The 26,330-nt window shown below is 36.0% G+C and overlaps 2 protein-coding genes across 2 annotated transcripts; one reads left to right on the top strand and one right to left on the bottom strand.

The window, feature by feature from the left end:
• Positions 1 to 15,613: 15,613 nt before the first annotated feature.
• Positions 15,614 to 23,347, top strand: LOC132185483 (DUF21 domain-containing protein At4g14240). The gene is made up of 13 exons (XM_059599253.2): positions 15,614 to 15,942; positions 16,058 to 16,134; positions 18,771 to 18,854; positions 18,969 to 19,082; positions 19,457 to 19,540; positions 19,684 to 19,755; positions 20,239 to 20,306; positions 20,751 to 20,838; positions 20,945 to 21,018; positions 21,105 to 21,483; positions 21,581 to 21,627; positions 21,732 to 21,810; positions 22,931 to 23,347. The coding sequence occupies exons 1-13, from the start codon at positions 15,702 to 15,704 to the stop codon at positions 22,964 to 22,966; spliced, it is 1,443 nt and encodes a 480-aa protein (XP_059455236.2). The 5' UTR covers positions 15,614 to 15,701; the 3' UTR covers positions 22,967 to 23,347.
• A 1,919-nt stretch (positions 23,348 to 25,266) lies between these two features.
• Positions 25,267 to 25,712, bottom strand: LOC148587727 (small polypeptide DEVIL 14-like). The gene has a single exon (XM_088513065.1). The coding sequence runs from the start codon at positions 25,650 to 25,652 to the stop codon at positions 25,530 to 25,532; it is 123 nt and encodes a 40-aa protein (XP_088369191.1). The 5' UTR covers positions 25,653 to 25,712; the 3' UTR covers positions 25,267 to 25,529.
• Between the last annotated feature and the right edge of the window lie 618 nt (positions 25,713 to 26,330).

The raw sequence follows: 26,330 nt of genomic DNA, 5'->3' as shown, positions 1-26,330 counted from the left end.
AATTTAAATATAATTTTTTTTAAAAAAATTAAATTGAATTTAAATTTAGCAACGTGGTAATTTTTGACACATTATTTATTGACGTGTGGGATGTATCATGTCACTAATTAGTGACATGGCACATTTTACCCGTTAATAAAATTTTTATTGACGTGGCACTTTTGCCATGTCACTAATTACTGACGTGGCAAAAAGTGGGTTAATGTTTGCCACCTCAAAAAAAACTTTTTTTTTTTTTTTTTTTTTGTAGTGATTACTGATAAATTCATTAAATCCCAAGTAACCATTTTGATTTTTACAATCATCTAATACATAAAATAAGTATCTAAATAACACATATCAGAATCCATAATTATAAAATTTTAAGAATTCATGCATAGATGTTAGAGAAACGTTTTTTCTCACTTGATTTTTTTGCGCTTAAGAACAAAAATTAATGGAAGTCAAGTAAATTTATAGGATTGAGAGAAGACCGATTTATATATTATTCAATTATAACTCTTATTTCCGTCAAGGAATTGTTTAATAGGAAATTATTTTCTCATTAACTAATAAAATAAAATGGGTTTAATAAGCTTATAAGTTATAATTTAGTGAAAAGGTGGTTGCGGTTAGCGGTTAGTGGTGAAAACCGCTAACCGCAACCACCTAGGCGGTTAACCACATCCAGCTAACCCTTTTTTTTGGGCTTTTTTTTTTGCCAGATTTTTTGGACCGGTTTTGAGAATTGGGGTTTTTTTTTGGCTCACTTCAAACATTTTTTATTTATTTTCATGGCCATTTAAGCATTAAAAATTGCTATATACCATTTTTTGGCTCACTATACTACAACGACTTATTGTCATATATTATAGAGTAGAGATTTTTGGCTGCCAAATTGAGCCAGCCAAGCGTCTGCCATTTTTTTTTTCTCTCTCTCTCTCTCTCTCTCTCTCTAATTGAAGAGGAAAGATGTTACAAGGGGGGAAGCGCTTGCCAAATTTAAAATCGATAATCATTTATCAGAAATTAACCAAATTATATATCAAATTCACCGACTCCCATGAATCACTGATCATAAATTGGTATCTGCAAAAGTATATAATACCGAGATAGCATTTTGAGGCATTAGCATCAAATTTAGGATGAGCGAATCCCTTTAGGGTGATACCATCCCAAAATGGTTAACCTTTCACCCCGAGATTTTAGTTTTAAATCCAGAAAAAAGTTTTGAGGCATTAGAACCCAAATATTAGCTCATAAAAATTTAGCTAATATCACTCCACTACAAAAGAAAGTGTTATTAGTGACGTGTCTATGGTACATGATTTTTTTCGCACATCACCATTTGGTGATGTGGCAGTTTCTCACATGTTACCAAAATCTTTGGTAACGTGTCAAAGTTGACACGTCACCATTTAGTAACATGTCAAATTTGACATGTTACTAAAGTTGTCACATTTTTATTTTTTTCTTTTTCAGTTTTCGAAATGGTGATGTGTCAAATTTGACATGTCACCATTTTCAAAAACTGAATAAAATAAAATAAATAACAATTTGACAACTTTAGTAACGTGTCAAAGTTGACACGTCACCATTTCAAAAACTGAACTTTGACACGATACTAAAGTTGTCAATTTTTTTTTCCTGAATTAAGATACTAATGACGTGACATAAGTGTCACGTCACCCCATTGGTGACGTGCCAGCTGGACACACGTCACCAATGGGCATTGGAAACGTGCACCAGCTGCTTCCCTCTTTTTGTGTCTTCTTCCCTCTCTTCTTTCTTCTTCTCTCTTTTGCTCTCATGCTCAGTATACCCCCCATGGCAGCTCTCTCTTCTCTCGTATGGGAATAAGAAAAAGAAAAGGAGAAGAGAAAAATAAGAGAAGATAAGAAGAAAATGAAAAAGAGAAGAGAAGATCTGATTTTTTTTATTTTTTATTTTGTTTTTTTTGCTGGGTTTGAGATTTTGATTTTTTTTTTTTTTTTTGCTGCTGGGTTTGGGTGTTTGAAATTTTTATGGGTCTAATTTTTTTTGGTTGGTTTGGTTTGGTTTGATTTTTCAGGTTAAATCCACTTGGGGAACGGACATCGTATACTCTAATGGGTAATTTTTCTAATTTTTCTGTCGTTTGTCTTAGCTTTTAAACGAATTGATTTTTGTGGTTCTTTTGTGTTGCAGGTTTTTGATTTTGGGTACTCTCCAACTCCACACAGTGAGTGAGTAGTAAAATTAGATTCAAAGTTCAAAACTTTTGAAAAATTTTGCTTAAATTAATTTTTGCTACTGGGTTTGAATCTATTGATCTATTCCATGTTCAATTAATTTTTTTTTTTTTCAATTAAATTTTGATTTGCTGTTGGGTTAGGATTTTTGAAAATCAGATTCCATGATATTATTTGAAAAAAAAAAAATTCGGAAATCAATTTGAAATTTTTTTTTTACTACTAATTTTTTAAACTTTAGTAATATGTCAAGTTTGACATGTCACCCTTTGGTGACATGTCAAACTTGACATGTTACTAAATTCCTATTAGTGACTTCCAATTTATTAACCTGCCACACATGTAACTAACGGCACATCACTAAACTTTAGTGACATGTCAACATGCTTGACACATCACTAATGGTTGGTTACTAAATTATTGATTCTTTTTGTAGTGCTCAAATATCTCAAAGTACAACCCAAAAAACTTGCTCTTTCCATGGAAATTTCATCAAATATATAGAATGCAAAAACATAAACATAAACACCAAGGACGAAAAAAAAAAAAAGCAAACCAACAAAAATCTTTCTTCTCATATACACGTGTTTTTTATATAAAAAATAATTTTTTTTTTATGAAAAAAAAAAAAAAAAACAACCGAATTTGTAGAGGCAGCCACGTCAGCATTGGATGACGCTGGGCTGCCTCTAGGATGCCGGATAGCATGACTCCTATTATATGAAATATATATATATAATATAAATATATATTATATTTTAAAAAAAGCGGTTAGTGGTTAATGGTTTTCAAAAACCTAATAACTGCTAACCGCTAACTACCTAGCGGTTAGCAGTTTTTACTAACCGCTTTTAAAAGCAGTTAGTGGTTAGTGCGGTTATAAAAGCAGTTCAAAGCGGTTAATGGTTAGTGTGGTTAAGCGGTTATAAAAGCAGTGGCATGTTTGGTCAAATTTTGAAAAGCATTTTGGATTTTCAGTTTTGAAAATGTAAAAATTGAGAGAATTGATTTGGTTGAAGTCATATTTGAGACAATTTGAAAATTGGTTTGGTAAAATTTTGAAAAAGTTTTGTAAAAAGTAAATTTGAAAATATTTTTATAAAATAAAAGAAAATAAATAAATAATTTTAAAAGTGATGCACCACGGTGATGGCACCGCCACTATGGTGTTGATTTGGTGGCCCTGGCTATAACAATGGTAGCACCACTTTTCTTAAAAAAACATAATGTGTAATGTGAATGGTACATTTTAAATGAATGGTATAGACAATGACAACAATGCAAATAAGAAGAAAAAAAAAAAGGGTGCACCGTTCGTTTGACCACCTCTAAAAAGGGTGGTTTGGGGGTGGTTCGCAAACCCCAAGGCCTTGTTTGGATGGGCCAGATTTTGTTTTTGTTTTGGATATTTTAAAAAACCCATGTAGATTTGGTGTTTGGCCCGTTCGTCACAAAACCCAACTGGAATTTAATTCCGAAATGTGATCCAGGTTCAAATTCCAAAACTGGCCCGTTCGCACACTCGAACCCCCAGCACGACCAGCCCTGATTTTAAGGCCAGTGTTCTACAGTACCTACAAGGGTTCACAAACAAGGCCTTGGTAATTACTGCCCACCGACTCACACGCACCGACATACCAACCCACTGCAGCGGATTTACTACTTGGCGTGAAGATCAACTGAAGTCAGGCGGCTCTGCAACAATGAATTAAAACCACTTGTACCCAATGTCACGCTGAACTCGGCTTGGGAGACGAGATGCATCTGTAAGAAATAAGGTGCTTTAATCCTAACCGTCAGTCGGTATTCTGTAATGCTAAGGATGACATGTGGCAGGTCCCTGTAATTCCATTCAAATCCGCGACCCACGGAATCATGCGCCACTGCTGTCAAAATACTATTAAGAAGGAACAAAATCCACTGCAAGATTTACAACGGCAACCAACGCACGTTCTCCATGCATTGGTTGCCGTGAAAGCTGGCGAATCCAACGAAAAGCAAAACTGATGTGCGGGAATTCCAACATTAGCTGAGCATCGTCTGATTTCTTTCAAACCTCATCTGACCGTCCGTTTTCAAAGTTAGAGAATTTTAGGATGGACTTGCACTCACGGTAAAGGGATGAAATTCTTGACCATCGACTCGTGGATGGACGCCACCTCACCCATCATGTAACCTGTGTCTAACAAACGTATGTGATCTATTCGCGCAGACTTTTGCCATGCACCTACACCACACCGAATCACACCTATTGTGTGAATTGCGAACCGCGTATGTCTAGTGGCATCTTGATTTGTGCATGCTCATCAGACCGTCCATTTTTTTTTGAACAAATGTGGGCCGTCCATACTTGATATGTGAGCACAACGTGCCCTTTCACTCATCGTTGATCTGTTTATTGTTTGAACCATTTTGGCTTATCTCCACAAACGAGAGCTGCGATGCATTTTTTCAATGGGCAATTACACCCGTCTTTTCCAGCGTCCTCTGCAGTACGTATGCCCTCAACTTCTTCCACCCCAAGCCACGCGCTAATGGAGTCCTCATCATTACCTAGTACACTTTCCCTGGAGCTGAGCTGATATGTGAATAGTAATCACCCGTCCATATAATCCTCCTCCACAACGACATGCAGAAGCCCATCTTCATAGACCTTTCTTCAGAGGGGTCTGTGAAATCCTCCAATAGCTACTCCGTTACAACTATTCCCCAGTCACCTCGTAAGCAACGGCGACCCTGTATCATTTCAGCATCTACGGACACGGGCACCCCTTCGAAGACACGGTCTTGGAAGGTTATAATCGCACTCCCTCTCAATTTCTATGCTCTTTTTCGTTCAATTTGTTTAGTTTCTATATCATTTACACACACTGTGACCTATATTTGTGCAGGCGTATTGGACAAGGAGTAGCAAGCGATCTCGGGATCCAGAGACACCCATCTCCTACAAAAGGCGTAAGGTATGCCTCACACGAGCTATTCGGGTTTTTTTTTTTGTTGTTTGGCAGTGAAATGCAATTCTTCATAAGATGTTGACATGAACATTTTTTTTTTTTACGTTGGTATATTTATGCATAGATGGAACCCGCTGAAGGCGAGGACCCATCACTTTGGTCTCCTGAGTTTGAACGTATGTTTGTGCAAATGTTGGTCGAATTGTCCAATACGGGGAGAATAGTGAATGGGTCAGTTAATATGAACTTGTGGTCGCCTATAGCTTCCCAGCTTTCTACAATGACCGGTCGGACCTACACTGCCGTACAGTGTCGGACTAAATTTTCCAGACTTAGGATGAACCACCGTGACTTCTTTGACCTCCTCCAGCACATAACTGGATTTCGTTGGGACCCAGTATCAAACACAGTCCAGGGGACGGAGACCCAGTGGCAGCAGTATCTTAGGGTAAAGTTCGGTAACCCTTGCCTAATATATCAGTTCCCACACTCTAATTTTAGGTCACACAGAAGCGTTCTTATTTTTTATTTTTTCGTCTGTCCTAGATCAAGCCGAAGGCTAGTCGTTTTCGAAGGAAGGGCTGTCCAAACTACGAAATTTTGGGTCTACTCTTCAATGGCTCAACAGCCACTGGGGTCCTCCGCCATTCATCCGCTAGGACACCACCGAGTAGTGACGAAGAGGACGAGTTGAATGAGCAACTCTTACGGTTTGGAATGCATGTTAGTCAAGCAACCAATGCGGCTGTTGATAACAGTGTGAGTGGGGATTTTCTTGGTTCTGTGGGTGGTTCGAGTCAGGGGTGTGGCCAACCTCCTCCTCAAAATAGGGGTATAGTCATTGGGGGTAACGGACGTGGTAAGCGTCCAGTTGATAGTTCTGGGCCTAGCACAGAAAACAAGAGGAAAGGTAAGGGTAAATCTCATATAGATTCTCTTCGAAGTGATGCATTAAAAGAGTTTACCGAGGTTAGCCGTTTGAAGAAAGAAATCTTGTTACAAGATCAACTGCGAATGAGTAGTGGGGAAGGTAGTGCAGGTGCTGGGGGTAGTGGTGCATCTTTTTCCAATGGCATGAGTAGGGCCATTGGCATGTTGGATGAGATTGCCCCCAACCTAGATGATGATAGGTATTTTAGGGCATTTGAGCTCTTTAGGTATGAGAATGTCCGTAATGGTTTTATTGCACTACCTCCACAAAGGAAGAAGGCTTGGATTGAGAAGCTGTAACTATGTTGTTGGGCTTGTGGTTTAAGTTTGTATGCATGCTGACTGCATAGTCCAGTGTTGGACCGTTTCTAATGCTACTTATGGCATTGTTTGTTTTTTCAGCATGTTTCTATGGGTTTGTCGGCTTGTTTAATTATGTTATTTTTCAAGAACAATTCGCATGTAATATTAGTGCCACTGGCACTTTTTTATATTTGCTTATTTCCAAGAACAATTGGCATGTAATATTAGTGCCACTGGCACCTTTATATTTGCTTATTTCCAAGAACAATTGGCATGTAATATTAGTGCCACTGGCACCTTTTTTATATTTGCTTGAACTTCTGGCACTTAACTAATGTGACATGTTTGATTTATCTTCTATACCCTGCTTCTTGTTTACCTCCTGTTTTATCTTCAACTTTCTGCATTTGTTATGGTTTGCTAGTTTGTCTGGTTGGAAATCCTATGATTAATGTTAATAATACTTGTATCCTTCTATCTTCTAGTACATTATATTAATATTAGAATGAACATTGTTGTCTGGTAATGATTATTTTATCCTTTGTATCTCAATTTCTAGACTTAGTTTATGCTTAAAACAATGTAAGAGTTAAGCACAAATTAGGAATAGGTCAAGTTCATAGGAATTATGCCTATTTAACAATATAAGAGCTAAACACAAATTACCACCCAAATAGTTGAAGTTCATAGGAATAGCAAAATATACTTCACTTTGTGTTTAAATTTCTCATTTTATTTTATCCCTTGTATCTCAATTTCTAGAGTTAGTTAATTTATGCTTAAAACAATATAAGAGTTATCTAAAACAATATAAGAGTTATATTAAGACTTTAGCTACGGAGTAATGTATCAATAATCTTAAGTGTATATATGTTAAAATATCTTAAATTTTATAGAAATTCTTAAAAACAGAAAAAAGAAAGATTTGCTACCTTCGTTTAAAAAACCCAAAAAAAAAAAAAATATTTGTGATTTTTAAAAACGAAAATTGACAATATATAATAAAAGATATGCAAAACACTTTAAAAAATTTATCTAATTAACACTTATTGAATATCCAAGTACCAAAATTAATATAAATACGTGGTTTGAAATTAAAAGCTTTTGATTGTAATTGTTTTGAGTTCTACTTTGCATTAAATTTTGTTGTATGCTTCTATTTTAGTAGGTAGAAATGACCACACAATAGTTGAAGTTCATAGGAGTAGGAAAAGTATACTTCACCTTGTGTTTACTTTGCCTATTTGATTTTTTAAAGTGTTTTGTATCTCAATTTCTAGAGTTAGTTAATTTATGCTTAAAACAATATAAGCGTTAGTTTAAGACTGTAGCTACGGAGTAATGTATCAATAATCTTAAGTGTATATATGTTAAAATATCTTAAATTTTATAGAAATTCTTAAAAACAGAAAAAGAAAGATTTGCTACCTTCGTTTAAAAAACCCGAAAAAAAAAAATTTGTGATTTTTAAAAACGAAAATTGACAATATATAATAAAAGATATGCAAAACACTTTAAAAAATTTATCTAATTAACACTTGTTGAATATCCAAGTACCAAAACTAATATAAATACGTGGTTTGAAATTAAAAGCTTTTGATTGTAATTGTTTTGAGTTCTACTTTGCAATAGATTTTGTTGTATGCTTCTATTTTAGTAGGTAGAAATGACCACACAATAGTTGAAGTTCATAGGAGTAGGAAAAGTATACTTCACCTTGTGTTTAAATTGCCCATTTTACAAGATGGGAAAAAAAATTATCGTCTAAACCCGTAAAGCCCAACACGTGTTAATAGCATGAAATCAATGTTCACCACCCCCCCCCCCCCCCCCCCCCCACAAAAAAAAAATACTAAACAAATAATAAATTAAGTTATTTAATTAATATTAATATTATAACAATATCAAAAAATTTATTTTGATATTCATTTGTTAGGATTACTTTTTACCTAAAAAAATTGTTCAAGAACAAAAAGTTAACGATTATATTCGCACTACAAAACCTAATTCAATTTTTTTGGTTTTTTTACTTTATTTAATTGTTGTAATTACCTTAACTCGTGTTAAAATGAGAATAGTTAAGAAATTGTGTAAAATGGGTTAAACCATCTGTACCCAATATTGAATAATCAATACTTACACTGATCATTTGACGAGCATACAACTGTTTTGTCTAAGAATTCGGTTCAAGAAATTTTTTATGTATTAATTTATTCATAAAATAATAACTTATTATATATTTTTCAAAAATTAATGTTACAAGTCACATTATGACTTACTACATATTATTATTTAATAATTTAATTTAATTGTGGGTCACTTGATAGATATAACAGTACCGACTAACACAAATCCATGACATACCACCAATCAAAAGGGAACACCGATCGTTTGTTGTATTTGAAAGAACCATACTTGCACTAATAAATTGTTCTATCTCCTTACTGTGCAGAGGGGAAAAAAAAAAACAAAAAAAGAGAGATAACAACAATATTAAAAATGGCAAAATATTTGGTAATGACCATGTAATTACAATCATTTGTGTTTGACGTTGCCATTTTATACATTTTCCAAACAGGATGAACCCAAATGTCCCAAATTTTGTTTTCTATGGTGCTGTTGACCATGTCATGGATGACGATGACTGGTTTGAGGAGATGTTCTTGAATTTGCTTCACATTGAGTCTTTGTGTGATGAAGAAAACGAAGTGGACAGGATACCCCAGCGCACGTCAGCCCTCACGGGTGCTGCATTCGTGCATGAGGTATTACATGGGCATCCGGACACTTGCTACAAGCTATTTCGCATGAAAAGAGATACTTTTATCTCCTTAGCAGATGTCCTTAAGGAGAACTACATACAAGATACTCGCACCGTTAGTGTGGAAGAATCGCTAGCCATATTTTGCTTGATAGTTGGGCACCGCCAAGGGATGAGGGTTGCGGCAGACAGGTTCCAACACTCCACCGAGACCATTTCACGCCATTTCAAGTGTGTCATGAGGGCTTTATGCAACTTGGGCAAGAGCATTATAAGGCCTAGGAATGTTGACGGTGTGCACCCATACATCCAAGAAAATCCGAAATATTACCCCTGGTTTCAGGTATGAAACAATAGTAATATGTAATTTCAATTATATGCTTGACTTTTGGGCCATACTTTATCATTACATTGATTGACAATTACTGGTATGGTAGAATTGTGTTTGAGCTATTGATGGCACCCATATCAAAGCTTGGGTCCCGGCGCAGAAACAAAATGCCTTCAGGGGGAGGAAGGGGGTCGTGTCTCAAAATGTGGTGTGCGCATGTGACTTCGACATGATGTTCACATTCGTGTATACCGGGTGGGAGGGAACCGCTAATGACTCGAGGGTCTTCTACGATGCTATAACGAGACCTGAAAATGAATTTCCTACAGCGCCTGAAGGTGAGCATTCTTCACTACACGAACCAACTCTATTAACTATGTTTATGTTTTAAACTTTGGTCTCAATCATGACACGTATTGCATGGTAATTTTCAGATCACTACTACTTGGTTGATTCGGGGTTTCCATGCTATATGGGTTATCTTCCGCCCTATCATGGGGAGAGATATCACCTACAAGATTTCCGTAATGGTGGGGACCTGTAGGGGTTCAAGGAATTGTTCAACTACCGTCATTCCTCACTCCGTATGGTGATTGAACGATGCTTTGGAGTGCTGAAAACACGCTTCCATGTTTTGAACGGCATGCCTAAGTACAAAGTCTGTCGCCAGCCCCTTGTAGTCAATGCATGCTGCACACTACACAACTTCATCCGACATGCTGACCGGAATGATATGTTCTTTGAACATGCCCCTCCTGTGATTCTTGGCGATGGTGCTGATTACCCCAACCACTATGACTTCTCTGATGCTTCTGCTTTGAACATGACAAACACTAGGGACCAAATTGCGCAGTTGATGTGGGATAATAGGCTTGGGCCGAATTGACGTGGTGTTGGGTATTGCAATGGAACTATGGTGATATAGTTCATGTTTTGTTACGGTACCTACAGTACCGTTTATTAGTTTATGGTATGTGTTGTGTAATGGGACTATTTCTTTGTATGACTCGCCATTATAGCACATTTACTTGTGCTAAACTACTTTTGTGTGTGCCAACATGCTCGCTATGGATGGCATACGTTATTTTGGTATTTGCTATGTATAATTATGTCAGCTGTGGACGCATATATGACTATGTCATTTTGGTGATTGCTATGTATAATTATCAAAACTTGTGGTCTCATACCTATATCTATGCCATTTTAATAATTGTTCTTGTATTCCGCAATCTGGTCGTACTCCTTATATTGTACATGTATGTCATTTTGGTTGGCTTTATGAATGTGTTAAATAAATTAGTTATGGAGCTTGAGATGCAATGTCCATGTGGTGCTGGACTGATGAAACTACTCGTTTCTAGGACCGACAGAAACTACATGAGGCGATTTTACAAGTGTCCCCTTTACAAGGTATGCAATGTTTTTGCTTCAACTATTAATATGCTTGTATTTATTTTTTTAATACATTGGTATTATATCCATGCTCAATTGGTGTTCTTGCAGAATCATCGAGGTAGTTTCCATTGGGAAGATGAGCTACTACAAAATTTGCCGCCACCCACGTCCCAGTAAGGGCGAGTAGATTGGGAAGATGAGTTGGAAAATGTATCAACACCGTCGGCTGATGTCTTAGAAGAGGGTGAACATGGTAATAGCGGTGCATTGGGCAACCAGTGGCTCAATACTGCAGTACGATGCTGTGTTGGTTCGATCTTGTGCTGTTTATGTTGCCTAGGAGTACTCCTAATATTAGTGCTCTTATTTGCTTGAAGTGCGTTTTGGTGGCATTGCATTAATGGGAACTGGTTGTTGCTAGTCTTTTGCTGTTAAACTTATATGTCGTTTGCTGTTAAATTTGCTGGAAGGATAATTTCTTTTTTTTTGGTAATTGATCTCTTTTTAGTAGGATCACGGTAATGCATGGTTTGATATTATATGTAGCTCGGGCGCACCATTGTTTGAAAATCTATTGAAGATGGTTGCCTATTTGTTGTATTATGTGTATATCTATTTCCACAATGTTAGCTCCTTAACGAAAAAATAAGGGGAATGGTTTTTGACCGTTAGTGTAACGTGTAGTGGGAGTCACCATGACCAAGCGCATTGTAAACTTATTTTTACTTAGAAATATTAAACAGAATAATTTATGAAATCATAAAATTTGGATTTGAAAAAGGGAAAAAAAAAAAAAAAAATGCTTGCCAAACAAGGAAGGGACCACCCCTTTGTTTTTATTTGGCTGTTTTTATAATTTAATTTTTAATTGTAATTGAAATGTGTCTCAATATGATTGATGTAGTTGTGCTACAATTGGTTTTTTTTTTTTTTGGTTGATTTTTTTTGTTTTCATTAAGCTTGCATGTAGATTTGAAAAAAATAATAATAACTATGACATTACGCCAAGCAATATGAGACATAGAAGTTTCAGATTCAATACTGAATTTATAAAAAATCAACCAACATATCAAGTTGAACAATATAATGAGGGAGGAATTATTTATTTATTTAAAATATAAGATTATGAGTTTACACATTTTCCTGCTTTTGCGGATTGTCAAGATCATCAATCAATAAAGCATTGAAGAATGTGATGAGTTTACACCAATTTGGAGAATATCAAAACCTGACGGAAGTGGAAGCTTTACCCATTAAAGACTCGAAATGGATGGCAATTTCAATGCTCCCTGCATGAAGATTTGATCTGATTTCTGGCATCAAATGGGACAATTCACAATAAATGAATCAAATCAAATCCCATCTCAGCTCAGACCAACCTTTTTTACTCCAATATTCTTTACTGTTTTACTCCAAATCTCACTTGTCAAATCTATGACCAACTTTTTTACTCCACTTGACATGGAACAATAAAACTACTGGAATGGTGGTGATAATGCAATCGAAGAAGATGACCACCTATTCAAATCTGGCTGCACAAGTAACCCCATATCCGCTCCATGCCATATCTAAGTAAAATAGGCAAAATAATTATTGAAAAAGTTACCTATTATTTAAAATAAGGGCAAAAGTGGGAAAAAAAAATTAGAATTGCACATGACTTGCACATGATTGTTGACCGTCAATTTTAACCCCTTTGACTGATGAAATAGAAATTTTTATGACGCTATAGTTAATGGGGCAAAAGGTAATTACCCCTTAGTATTTTTTTTTTTTGTTTTTTTTTTGACATGTCTTAACAAGAGGGGGGAGAAGGATTTGAACTAGTGATCTCCACTTTATTAAGTGTGGTCCCAACCGATTGAGCTACCTTTTTGGAGAGCAAAATACATGACATAGCAAAAACTTGCCTCAAAATAGATCGTTATCAAATGCAATCTTTCCTAACCTCACCCAATTGAAAGCAAAATGCATTTATTAGTCATTGTTAGAAAAAAACAAAAATATATCAAAACGTATGCATGCACATTTTATTTGCTTGATAGTTTACATTTTTGCTTAAAAAAAAAAAAAAACCAATTTCTCACTCAACAGCATGCATGAAGTAATGGTTTGCTAGTTTTTCAAAGCCGAAGTTGATCTTCGGTAATCATTTCTTTGAAACATATTAGGACAACATAATTGAACACTTGGGTGAAAATCAGGACCCAATAATTGACATTTAATGTTACCTACAATTTTGGAATTCACATAAAATGAGGATTTCAAAATGAAAATTGTACTTCATGGTCAACATGCAAATTTTTGCATTCCAGAAATTTGAACCAAAAATTTTTACAAAATCGAAAAAGCCTAATTTCAAAACAAATCCAAAAAAAGTGTCATCCAAACAAGCATCAAACCTCCCAACTCCCTTTTTTTTTTTCTTTTTTTTTTTTTTTTTAATATCTTCTAAGTAAAATAAGAAAAATGGTTTCATGTTGTCTTATAAAAGTCTTTTTTTTTTTTTATATATATAATTTTTAAAATAGAATGTTTTAAATATCAATTAAGACTATAGTTGATATTTTATTAATATAATATTTATTATATTTCCAAAACAATAAATTAAAATTAAAGAAATTCTACACATAAATTTTTGTATTACAAATTAATTTATTTCGTACAACCCGTAGTCATTATAAACATCATCTGATCAAGACACCCTGTATATTATTTTTGACAATAAGATTGTTGGCGATTTGACTTTTTGTTGCTAAGGTTTGTTTTATATTATAAATGATATAAAGAGAATTAAATTTTTTTTAAGGTATTTTAAAATGTGATGTGACATTTTTTTGGAAGCAAATAACTAATAGATTGCGAAGAAATTATCAAACACCGGAAGAATTTGTCATTCATGATGACAGAGAAAGTGAAGAGGATTGCGATTGAGAACGCATTTTGGAAATGGAAAATAAAGATAATCATTGTCTAGTTGAGAAAGTTTTAATGAATCGAGTAGTGGAGACTGGAGAGGGACGTGATTTGTCAGAATATAGTGTGGATCTGAAAATTGATTAGGACAATAACATTCAAAGAGTTACATATGAACCATTTCCTCAAGTAGTTAGATATGAGTGTGTTTAATTCTATCATCTTCCCTTCGCTTGTATGACTTGTGATGTGGGGTCTTGCAGAAAATGCTTCTTTTTTTGGTTCAATGTGAAGAGAGCGAAGAGGGAAATTACAAGAAAACAAACGACAAATGCAACAGAAATTTCCTAAAAACAGTCGAAAATGAATCAAATAAATGACTTGACCCATCAAGCTAACTGAAAAGGCCAAAGGAGGCTGTTAAATATGGCAACCTTCCATAAACGGAACAAAACCCCAAACGACCATCAGTAGTTGGTAAAAAAGAACAAAGTCAACCATCAATAGTCGGAAAGGAGAAGAAACACTATGTCAGAAATGGAAAAGGAGGCTAGTACAAAAAACTAGCAAAAAAATGAAACACAAAGAACATAAATATATAGGGAAAAATAAAGAGACAAAAAATAAAATAACAGGACAACACCACCAGCACTAGACAAGGAGGAGGAAGGCAGCCTGGCCTGGTGCATGGAAGCCACTCGTAGGCACGTGAGGGCCACGCGTTGGCAGTGGTTGACGGGGGAACGTCAAAAGAGGTCGGCGGCAATGGTGATGGGTAGAGGAAGGTGGCATGTGCTATGTAGGGCGCTCCACGCGTCGACGCCTATGAGATCTACTGTCGGGCATGTGGAGGTTGGATGGAGGCATGACTGGTGGCCGCTGGCAATGGAGGGACCCATGATCATGGTAGAGTGGTGAGTCTATGTGTGTGGCTTCCTAAAATTGACAGATCTAATTTTAAAAAAAAAATTCAAATCCGAAAACCTCAAAAAGATTGAGGATCTAGGGCTGAGAACAACAAAAGTTGGAAGGAGGCTACAATTGGATGACTAGTGGTGGAGGAGGGGCTGAAAGTACTAGTGGACAAAGATAAGGTCCAAAAAGAGGCAAATAGGACCTCCACAGAGACGAATATGACCTCCAAAAAGGTCAAAAAATGAGGAGAAAAGAGGAAGGATGAGGGAATCGTAACTCCCCCCCCCGCGACTCAAAGGAAGGGAAAAAGGTTTTGTTTGAGGAGAGAAAAGAGAGATTTCGAGAGGGAAAAAAGAATGCAAGGTCCCTACCAATTACTATTGCAATTTGCAGCGGCACTGCTTTAGTTCAATTTGTTTCTATGCAATGCAGATTGTACCTTGCAAACAATTTTTTTTCCTTTAAAAAAAAAAAAGAAATGTTAGGAGTTAATAAATTCTTTATATTTTATTATAATTAATCATTAAATTTGTGGGATCCATTATTAACTTACATGAAATTTACATAAATCTACATATTTAATAGTCAATTATAAAAAAAAATTGACAAAATATAAAAAATTTATTGAACCCTCCTGACATTTCTCTTAAACAAAATTTGCTTTACATAACTAACTTTCCACGGCATTTTGTGCCAGAATCCCATATCACTATTAATTGGGCTCATACCTGTTCAGTACGGACAAACATACAAACAGCCGCACATCACTCCAGGAGCCTTAATAGACTCGACTCGTGTACACCACCCCGCCGTCGGATCCTGGTGTAAGCTTTCCTGATCCCGCCACGTGTACATATCACGGTAACTTATTTAGACCAGTCAATTACCATTCAATGATGCAAACAACTGACGATTACATACTCTGAACTCTGAAGAAGAAGATCATCAGGAAGAGCAGAGAGAGAGAGAGAGAGCAAGCGGGCGCGATGCACCTGTTAAATGCCGTGATGGCGACCCGGATGCTCACCCGAAACCACGAATCGGAGGCGGTCGGGTCCAGCATAGCTTTTGGATCGGTGTGGTTTTTCGTGTACGCGGGGATATCGTGCTTCCTGGTCCTATTCGCCGGAATCATGTCCGGGCTCACCCTCGGCCTCATGTCCCTCGGCCGCGTCGACCTCGAGATCCTCGAGCGCAGCGGCACCTCCTCCGAGAAAAAGCAGGCCGGTATGGTCCCCTATTCCACCATTTCTAACTTTCGCTCCGATTCCAGGTCGTACTGGTTTCGTTTCGGTTTTGGATTTCTTTATACGTGTGTTTGTTGTTTCGGGATTGTGTGCAGCTACTATACTTCCGGTGGTACAGAAGCAGCACCAGCTCCTCGTCACTTTGCTTTTGTGCAATGCCGTTTCCATGGAGGTAACTGGATTGATGAATTTGGTTTTGAATTGGAATTTCTCTATTTGGAATTACAGTGAATATGATTCAAGTTTTGAAAATGCGATAGCATGTTTGAATATACTTTGTACCCGTGTATGTCATATTTGTGCACATTTGTCACTGTAATATGTTCAATCATCAATTAACTTTTTTTTTGATAAGTGACAATCATCAGTTAACTTTAACTCATAAGAAGTCAATTATTCATTCAATTGATATTCTAACATCTTTTCTCACATTAAATTATTTAATTGATATTCTAACATCTTTCCTCGCATGTAGGCCTAAACTCTCCTTCAATTAGTGAAGTTAAATTCGTAAGTTATTTAAGTGAAATGGGAGGTATAGCGTGGAGTTAGGGTTTGAACTTAATACCACTGTTTTTTACCTTGTCAAATCACTAGTTGTTCCAAAATTTTAAGTTTTAACTTATCAAAAAAAGGGTTAAGTTTTATAGGAGCTAATGAATTTAATCATTTAATTAATAGTCTAACATTATCTAGCAAGAAATACTTGACATCATGGGAAGTTAAGTTTCATATCGGGTGGATAGATTGTGAAGGTGTTGCATGACTGCTAAGTCTCATATTGGTTTCTTACTGGCTGAGCTTGGGCTGTATAAGTGACTAAGGAGCTTCAATTTTAATTTTGATTAGTTCTTTTGGGTTTTAGCGCAATTGTGACTACCGCTTTCCTTGAGTTGTAGCAAATGGAATCAGAGTCAATCTAGTAACATCACATGGAGTTATTTTAATTTAGTGTGACGTGGACCTTGATGAAGACGCCAGGGATTTGAAAGGAAAAATTGTGACATCCTACAAAGTTAGTCCCACATTATATGAGTGGATTATCAAGGCATCGCATGGGTACTAAGTCTCACGTTAGTTTCTTACTATTTAAGATTATGCTATATAAGTGACTCTTGAGAGCTCCAATTGTAATATTGACTAGTTCTTTTAGAGTAGTAACATAGATATGTCTAATTCTTTCTTAGGTCGTGACAAAGTATTTGGATAAGTTGGGAAATTATTGAACATTGATAAGCATGTGATTTTAAGGAGGAAATTATACCGGGAGTACGAGAACTTTATATTAATAAAGGAGAATAATTAAAGAAAAAAAAAGCTTTGGTGTTTACATCAATGGTGGAGCATTGAAGATAATGATATTGTTATTTTTTGTTTTTTTGATAAGTAATCGACATATATTATTAAAAGCATAATGTGCCTCTAAGTACACAAAATATACTTGTCCAACGGAGATAGGGTTACCCTTATTAAGAGCATCCTTGCCAATTTGTCAACGTATTTGATGTCCTTCTTTCCTCTCCCGATGAGTGTTGCAAACTATATTGAGAAGCTCCAATTTGATTTCTTATGGGATGAGCTAGGTGAAGAGTTCAAATATCACTTGGTGAGTTGGTCTAAGGTTTGTTTGCCGCTCTCGTAGGGACGGTTGGGTATTCAGAACTTGCAGATGTTCAATCATGCTTTCTTAGATAAATGACTGTGGCGCTATGGGCATGAAAGAGAGTTTTGGTGAAGAGTGGTGATGGACTCTAAATTTGAGAATTCATGGGGTTGGTGGTGTTCTTCTGGGCCTTCTGGAGTGTTTGGGGTAGGGTTATGGAAGAATATAAGAAAGGTTTAGGGGAAATTTTCGTGTCATACTAGATTTAAGGTAGGAGATGGCTCCAAGATTATATTTTGCCATGATCAGTGGTGTGGAGATGTGGCCCTAAAGGAGGCATTTCCAGTTTATTTGGTATTGCTTGTGCAAAGGATGGCTCTATTGTGGCTTACTTGGAGTTTTATGATGATTCCAATTAATGGAACGTGAACTTTGCTAGAGCGGCTCATGATTGGATGGTGGACTTTTTACCTCATTCTTCTAGGTGTTGTATTCAGGTAGAGTGAGACGAGGAAGAGAAAAAAAACTATAGTGGGTACAAAAGAGGGTTGTTCAAGGTTAAATCATTTTATTGCTCCTTGGTATGTAGTGAAGGATGCCGCTTCCCTTGGAAGAGTGTGTAGCGGACTAAGGCTCCTTTGAGGGCGGCCTTTTTTTGTTTGGTTGGCGGCTCTAGTTAAGAACTTACCGTGGATAACCTTAGGAAGTGGCATGTCATTGTGGTGGATATATGTTGCATGTGTAAGAGAAATGAGGAGTTCGTGGACTATCTTCTTCTTCATTGTGACGTGGCTTTTGTTATTTGGATTGCCTTTTTCAATCGTTATGAATTGTCTTGGGTTATGCCTAGACGTGTAGTCGATTTGTATGCTTGTTGGTGGACATTTGGTAGTTCACAGTGTCGCCGTGTGAAAGATGGTGCCTACGTGCCTTTTATGGTGTTTATGAAGAGAGAAAAATGGCGGAAGTTTTGAGGACCGGGAGAGGACATTGGAGGAGATTAAATCCTTATTCTTCAAAACTTTGTATCCATGGGCAGCTGCTTAGTGTCTCCTTTGATGATTAGTTATAGTGATTTGCTTATTTTTTTGCTCTTTCTAGCTAGATATTTCCTTCTTGAGATAGATGTTAGTCAACTTCATTTTGCTATTTGGACTATGCTTAGTTCTGTAAAAGTTACTGGCTTTGATATTTGTAATCTGCAGGCCCTTCCTATATACCTGGATAAACTTTTCAATCAGTATGTCGCGATAATTCTCTCCGTAACTTTTGTTCTGGCTTTTGGAGAGGTATGTATGCTGTTCTACTAAGTGTCCTGCTTTCACTGGTTTAGCTGCGATGTTTAAATCTACATTTTATTGCTTTAAATGTGATTGATTATTCTGTTTTGTTTCACTTGTCAGGTCATTCCGCAAGCTATATGCACGAGATATGGACTTGCTGTAGGGGCCAATTTCGTATGGCTTGTGAGAATTTTGATGATAATTTGCTATCCAATTGCCTATCCCATTGGAAAGGTAACATTGAAGACAGAATTTTTATCATGTTTTGTGAACATGGGATTTACGTGGTTGTTGCACACTAGGGGTGGTTCACAAGAAACGTGCGGGTCCTTAGTTTTTTCTCTACAAGTAGGAAAAGTTGTCTCACAATTTATTTAAAACCGAGTTTCAGAATGAAGCTTTAGTATAATTAGCTTCCTTCGTTTTATGCGTCACGAAATAGTGGTGTATTTATGCATCATGAAATGGGCTAATTGTGGTGTACATATTCCATATAATATCTAGCACCCTTTCACTGAAATTACAGCTAAAATCATCTTCTTAATTCTCTACGGCTGCAGTTTGTTCATTGATGTTACTCCTTAACACTTTAAATATGTGCGTTTCAGGTTCTGGATTGGGTATTGGGACATAATGAAGCGTTATTTAGGCGGGCTCAGCTAAAAGCCCTTGTCTCGATCCACGGCATGGAGGTAAAGCTCTTTGGAGTTAATATACGTAAAGCACTGCGATCACTTGGTAAAACCATGATATTGTGTCTAAGAGTGCTGAAACTTCCTAAATATGTCTTGGCTTTCTTCTTCATACTATATCATGTTTTTCTTGTTATGCTTAGGCCGGGAAGGGAGGTGAACTTACACACGATGAGACGACAATTATTAGTGGAGCACTAGACTTAACTGAAAAGGTAAACAATGTGACTTGAACTGGTATTTTAGAAGCTGTTTATCTATTGCTATTTTGCTTGTCTTTTGAGCATTTTTAGAAGTTTCTGGCTTCAACAAATAATTTTCAGAACATGAAAGGTTCTGGAATGCAGATGACAAAATTTCTTGCATTAACCTTTTATCTCTTATTAATTTTTGTATTCAAGTTATTGGGGCGCAGGGGGGAGGGATTGCATGCTTTAATGGTTAAGAGTACTTTGCAGTGTTATGTACACTTTTTTAAAATGCATCTATATACTTCACTCTCTTCATTCAAATATGACCATCTAGCTATGACTTCACAGAAATTATCATTTCTGAGTTCTTCAAAGTTCATCTCTGTGCACATATTCTCCAATGGCTTTGGTTTGTTGTTTCTATATAATGTCTTTTATATAACCTAGACCCTTGATATTATTTGTGGTCAGCGTCTCAAAGTCACTCTTTTTTTTTTTTTTAATCAGACTGCTGAGGAGGCTATGACACCCATTGAATCAACCTTTTCCTTGGATGTGAATTCAAAGTTGGATTGGTAACTTCTACACCTGACTAAGTTTTGTTGTGATTAGTTTTCTTCTTCTAGATCCATCTTCACTTTTGAGACGCCAAGAGTACAATTTACTTTCTAAATTTCTTTTTCACATTACTGCCAAGAGTTAAATTCATTCTTTTATAATTAGTTTCCTGCTTCAGAAACTTGTTAGAACATGTCAACATTTATTTTGATGGAGATCATTGTTCTGCGTTCTGTAAAAAAAAACAAAGATTGTGATAAATGCATATGACTGAGACTCGTTGAAGTTGGTTTAACGCATTACTTGTACTATTTAAGCTTTGGTATATGTTGGGAAAATTTGAAATTCCAGTCATTACCACTACATTAATTTGTCCATGCTTAGTGGAAATTTTAGAATACTAGTACACAATTTATTCTTTAAATATATTTGTATTTTCTTTTCTCAATTTTATAACCCAGGGAAGCAATGGGAAAAGTTCTTGCCCGTGGTCATAGTCGAGTTCCTGTCTATTCTGGGAGTCCAAAGAATGTAATTGGACTTCTACTGGTGGGTTGGAAATTTAAGCTGTTGACAAAATTTCTCGTTACATATTTAATTCCCAATTTTGAGGTTTGCTGATTTCTCTCTTCTTGCTTTTTTACTTTGGGATTAGGTGAAGAGTCTACTCACTGTACGACCTGAAACAGAGACCCCTGTTAGTGCTGTTTCCATCCGCAGAATCCCACGGTGCTTATTTATATTTAGATATGTTTATAATCTCTCTTTCAGAACTAAGTATGGATATTAACTGTTGATGTGCGGGATGTCCCCAGGGTTCCAGCAGATATGCCTCTGTATGATATATTGAATGAATTTCAAAAAGGTAGCAGTCATATGGCAGCTGTAGTGAAAGCTAAGGGGAAAGGCAAGACTCTTCCTCCAACAGTTGAGGGAGAAAAATCTGAAGCAAACAAAGCCAGTGGTGAGAACTCCCAACTGACAACTCCTTTGCTATCAAAGCAGGACGAAGCATTAGACCGTGTCATTATTGAGATTGACCGGCCTTCGAGGCCTACCAAGTTGAATAGGCCACCCTCTTTACAACATAATGGCACAGCAACAACTGGTTTGCCTCATTCATTTGATGATATCGAAGATGGTGAAGTCATTGGTATAATCACCCTTGAAGATGTATTTGAAGAACTTCTGCAGGTAAAGCACATCCCCTCATTTATCTATTCCTTTTCAGTTGGCGCATTTCTTCAGTTGGCAATAGACTCAATGGTGATGATTTCGTCAATCAATGCAGGAGGAAATTGTGGATGAGACAGATGAATATGTTGATGTGCATAAACGGTAGTATAGAGTTTTTGACTACAAAGATTCAATTGCAGTAAGATACAGGATTGTCAAAAAGAAATTGAAAATGATTTGATGTCTTCCTGACTTCCCTTTTGCAGAATCCGTGTGGCTGCAGCTGCAGCTGCTTCATCAGTGGCACGAGCTCCATCATCTCGGAGGCTAATAAATAAGGGATTAGTAAGTGCTTATTACTCCCATTTTGGTCTTTTTTCATATTGCGCTTCTTATCTATCAGCTTAGTAAAATAAAATAAGCTATGCCCGATGTAAAGAAGTCAACATAAATTTAGAACATTTAAGTGTTTAGACCCAGGTTTCTATTAAGATGGTACTTGCAGAAAATAAGGGGAAAAAAAGAAAAAAAATATCCCATAACGCATGTTTTCAGCACAAGCAATTCATAAACACTTCTTCGAATCATATTATGCATCCAGCTGGAGTGTATTATGGTAGACCGATGGGTTGAAATGATGAACTAGTTATCTGGGTTGCTGTAATGGCTTTAAGACAGCTGAGGCGTGCTTGTTATAGTGTAGTGATTTTTTTAACCATATTTTTGAAATATTTGAACTGTAATTTTCAACTGATCAAATATTATATAAATAAATGAGTTTCTTAACTTGAAAAGAAGAAGTTAATACCTTTATAATGGGCTGCGGGTTGTTAGCCATTATAGACCTTATAATGTGCTATTAATTTGTGGTATACACCCAAGTGGTATACACCCAAGGAGTTGGCTCGAGTAATAAGTTACTTGGCCTTGGTGCCTCATGAATCTATGATGCATCAGGTCTAAGCTTTGACCCCTTTAAGTGCAAACAATTCCTTGGGGCTACGTCTGTAGGCGAAAGCTCAAGCTTTACCCGACCTGTGTAGAGAGGGCGCTTTGCACAATGTCTTGGAGATCTAGTCAGAGCAAAGTCCTAGATACCCCGATTATCAGAAGAAGAAAAAAAATTGTGGTTTAGCTCCAACAAACATGTTAATGGCTGATTAAAAGGAAACTGTCACTAAGTAGATTTTCTCTTTACATTCATGAAACAAAGAGTGCACTTGATGCAAAAAATACAGAACTTCACTTTCAAATAATTGTATAATGTGCCTATAAATGTATAAGAGTTGGCATTGAACTCTTTGCAAAGTTTTTGTACTAACTGTTTAAACAGAAATATTAAGAAGTTTTAATTTTGTTTACTTCTGCAACATAGTGATTGCAAAACATCATTACTTTCCCCATACCCAAGTTTTCTCAGTTTTGAAGCTAAATCTTATCGTCTTTTCTTGCTATAATTCCCCAGGGAAGCCAAAGCAAGCAAGGCCAAACCCCGAAGTAATCAGCGGAGGATGTTTTAATTTTCAGAAGGTCACAAGGGACTTCTGGTGAACTCTCTTCATCGGAATAAGAGATGGACACTGCAATAAGAGACGAACTGTATACTAGTCCCACAGAAAAAGGAAAAGATGGCGTTGCTGGTTGGTGGGAAGGAGGGAGGGAGAGAGGGAGAACAATAAAATGGTGCAATATTTTGTAGATTTGTTTGTTTAATCAGAAGATGCTATGTGGTTCTCTGCTAATATCCACATTGGCTGATATTAGTATGTGTACACAGAGATGAATCTACTTGATATCAGGACTATGAACCTCTTGGGCAAAGGTTCAATTTAGTTTTGAGACGATCGATGCGGGAAAAAATTTCTATCGTTGTTGTTCTCTTCTTTCTTTCTTTCTTGGAGAAAGTTCACATACCTCCCTCAAACTACCACCCAATTGACAATGTCCCCCCCAAACTTTAAATTGCGACAATGTACCCCCAAAACTACCAAAACATTGTCAATGTCCCCCTCATTGGCGAAACTACCCTTAGTAAATTTTAAAAAAAAAAATACTAAAATTTCTGGAAAAATCTAAAATAAAAAAAAAAATCTTTTTATTAGAAAAAAAATTAAAAAATTTCGATTTTTTTTTTTATAAAAATTGAAAATTTTTCTTTTTCTTTTTTTTTTTTTTTTAAAAAGTTTTCTTTTATAATTTTTAAGTAAAAAATTTCCGTTTTAAAAAAAAATTAAAATATTTTAGTTTTAAAAAAATAAAATTTTCGTTTTTTTTAAAACATATTTTAAAAAAATCTAAAAAAATAAAAATTGATTTTTTTAAAAAAATAAAATTTTCGGTTTTTTTTTTAAAAAAAGTTTAAAAATTAAAATTTTCGTTTTATTTTTATTTTTTTCGAATTTTAGGGGTATTTTTGTCATATTGATAAATATATAGGGGCATTTTGATCTTTTTGCTAGCTTTGGGGGGGATATTGACAATATTTTAGTAGTTTGGGGGGTACATTGTTGCAATTGAAAGTTTGGGGGGGACATTGTCAGTTGGGTGGTAGTTTGAGGGGGTATGTTGACTTTACCCTTCTTTCTTTTTTCGGGAGCATATGATATTTTATTGTTGAGCTTTGACTTCATTGTGCTTTGTCTTCGAAGTATGTGTTATATACTAAATGCCCAATGGGAGCCACTCTATTGACTGAAAATTGGAATAAGCGAAAAGGCGAGCAGGGAATTTTGTGGAAGAAGGGAAACCATATGGAAATTTGTTATTTAAAGAAGGAGAAAGCTGTGGGTGCTATTAAAGATATTTTGAATATGGAACTTGGTTTTCATTGATGTCCTAATGGACTGAATTAGGCTATGATTTAGTTGGACTTAAAGGAATGATTGCAATTTTCATGTCTATGCCCCTCATCTGTAACTTCCGGGAAATAGGTGCTAATAGTATACACAAGTGAAATAGTCGTAGTTGGTTTCTCTTGCTTGCCTTTTTAATTTGAAAAAAAATAAAAGATGCTTTGAATAGATTCTCTGTTGTTAAGATAGTGTGCAATCAACACAAAATAACTTATTTTTCTTTTCTTCTGATTTGGTTGAATGAGTGCCTATGGTGTATGACTATGTGAAAGAGAGGGATTGACCAGGTGACCAGGATACATATCCCCAAGCCTCTGGTAATCATGGAATGGTATTGTGGTTGTAAGTTTGATCGAGCCATTAAGGTGCCAAAAAAATTGAAAAAAAAAACTAAAAAAAGAGGAAAATATATTTTAGTTTCCTGAACTATCCACACATTTGCACTTTGACCTTCAATGTTTAAAAAATACACTTGACTCCCAAAACTTTCAAATTGTTGCAATTCGATCATTTTAACTTTTTCTTTTATTTTGAGTTGTTTGAACGAGAGCCCATGGTGTACGACTCTGTGAGAGATAAGGGATTAACCATGTGCCCAGGATACATATCCCCAAGCCTCCGGCAAGCATGGAATGGATTAGGGTCGTAAGTTTGATCGAGCCATTAAGATACCAAAAAAATTGAAAAAAAAAAAAAAAAAAAGACTTAATCATTTAAATTATATTATAACATTTTCCCTCACACTCAAACTCTCATTCAACAAATAAGATTTAACAAGTAGAATTTCTAACTGAAATTGAAAATGAATAACAAAGGCAATATTCGGGATCAAGACCTAATACTATGTTGAATTATACTTAAGCAGATAATTTTTTTTTTTTTTTTTTTAAAGTTTAACTTAATGGTTTAAATTATATTGCCAACCCTTAATTAAAAATAAAGAAGAAAGTAAGTGGAAAATAAACTATATATTATGCATTTGCTAAAACACAATAATTGATCATCCTGTACATATTTCTTACACGAATATCTAGTACTGATCATTCCGGCCATAAATAAACCTCCTTCTAGCTCCTGCATGCACAATTTCAAGTCGCTTTTGAGTTCATGATCAGCCCAGCATTTGAAAAACGTACAGCTGCTGCAGAAGCAGAACTTAGCCTCAAAAGCTCAACTCCCAAAAACTCTTTTCCTGGTTACAATTATCGCGCATCAATGACGCCCGTCCCAGCTCAGAAGAATCACGGTGCACTTCCATATAATATACAGCCGTGCCCGCTGCTCCCGGATTTGCCGCGAACACCGCTGCCACGACCGGAGCTTCGGGAGTCGCATTGAATGTATATAGATCCCGACGACGACGTCTTCGACAGAAAAATTAAGAAAAGCTAAAACTTTGGTAACTAGAAAGCATACGAAAACATAGGCTTTTAAAGACGGAGAGAAAGTGAAATGTGGGTGACAGGTGTTGAGCCCTGAGTGGGGTTGACATGGCAGGGTCCCAGCTAAGCAAAGATGACAAAGCAAACCCATCAGCTTGTCTCCCCTGCCAATTCACCTGGAAAAGGACTCGTCATAATTTATCCTATTTTGATTTGAAGGCCATCCCTGTCTCTACAGGGCTTTATTTTGTCCCCCACTGTACATCTATATATATAGCGAGTGTATATATATATATATACCCAAACGAAACCCACTGCAGCAGTGCTGCCTGCATTTCCGGATGCCTTCGGATGCTATGAACATGTTAAAAGCTACCAAACAAACAGCCACGAATAATTCTGCTACATGTCACTTTTTCCATCTAGTTTTAAGCCTTATTCCTCGTTCACTGCCACAAAAATATATCTTTCTTGTACACCACATCTATATCATATCATATCATATCATATCATATATATATATATATATATATATATAGAAGATGAATGAATGCATGCATGCAGGGATCAAGGATGGTACATAGGATTCATCAGCAAGTCATTTTATATATATAAATATGCTCTATTTACC

This window comes from Corylus avellana, chromosome 2 (assembly GCF_965113065.1).
Source record: "Corylus avellana chromosome 2, dhCorAvel1.hap1.2, whole genome shotgun sequence".
Taxonomy (NCBI): Eukaryota; Viridiplantae; Streptophyta; class Magnoliopsida; order Fagales; family Betulaceae; genus Corylus; species Corylus avellana.
This window is presented reverse-complemented; position numbering and strand designations above follow the sequence as displayed.

Bases quoted from the DNA above. Each gene is read 5' to 3' on its own strand.
- LOC132185483 (XM_059599253.2), top strand. From the start codon at position 15,702: ATGCACCTGTTAAATGCCGTGATGGCGACCCGGATGCTCACCCGAAAC. The intron at 18,855-18,968 runs GTATGTATGCTG...TTCACTTGTCAG, and splicing joins TTGTTCTGGCTTTTGGAGAG to GTCATTCCGCAAGCTATATG. The intron at 21,019-21,104 runs GTGCTTATTTAT...GGATGTCCCCAG, and splicing joins TCCATCCGCAGAATCCCACG to GGTTCCAGCAGATATGCCTC.
- LOC148587727 (XM_088513065.1), bottom strand. From the start codon at position 25,652: ATGCGACTCCCGAAGCTCCGGTCGTGGCAGCGGTGTTCGCGGCAAATC.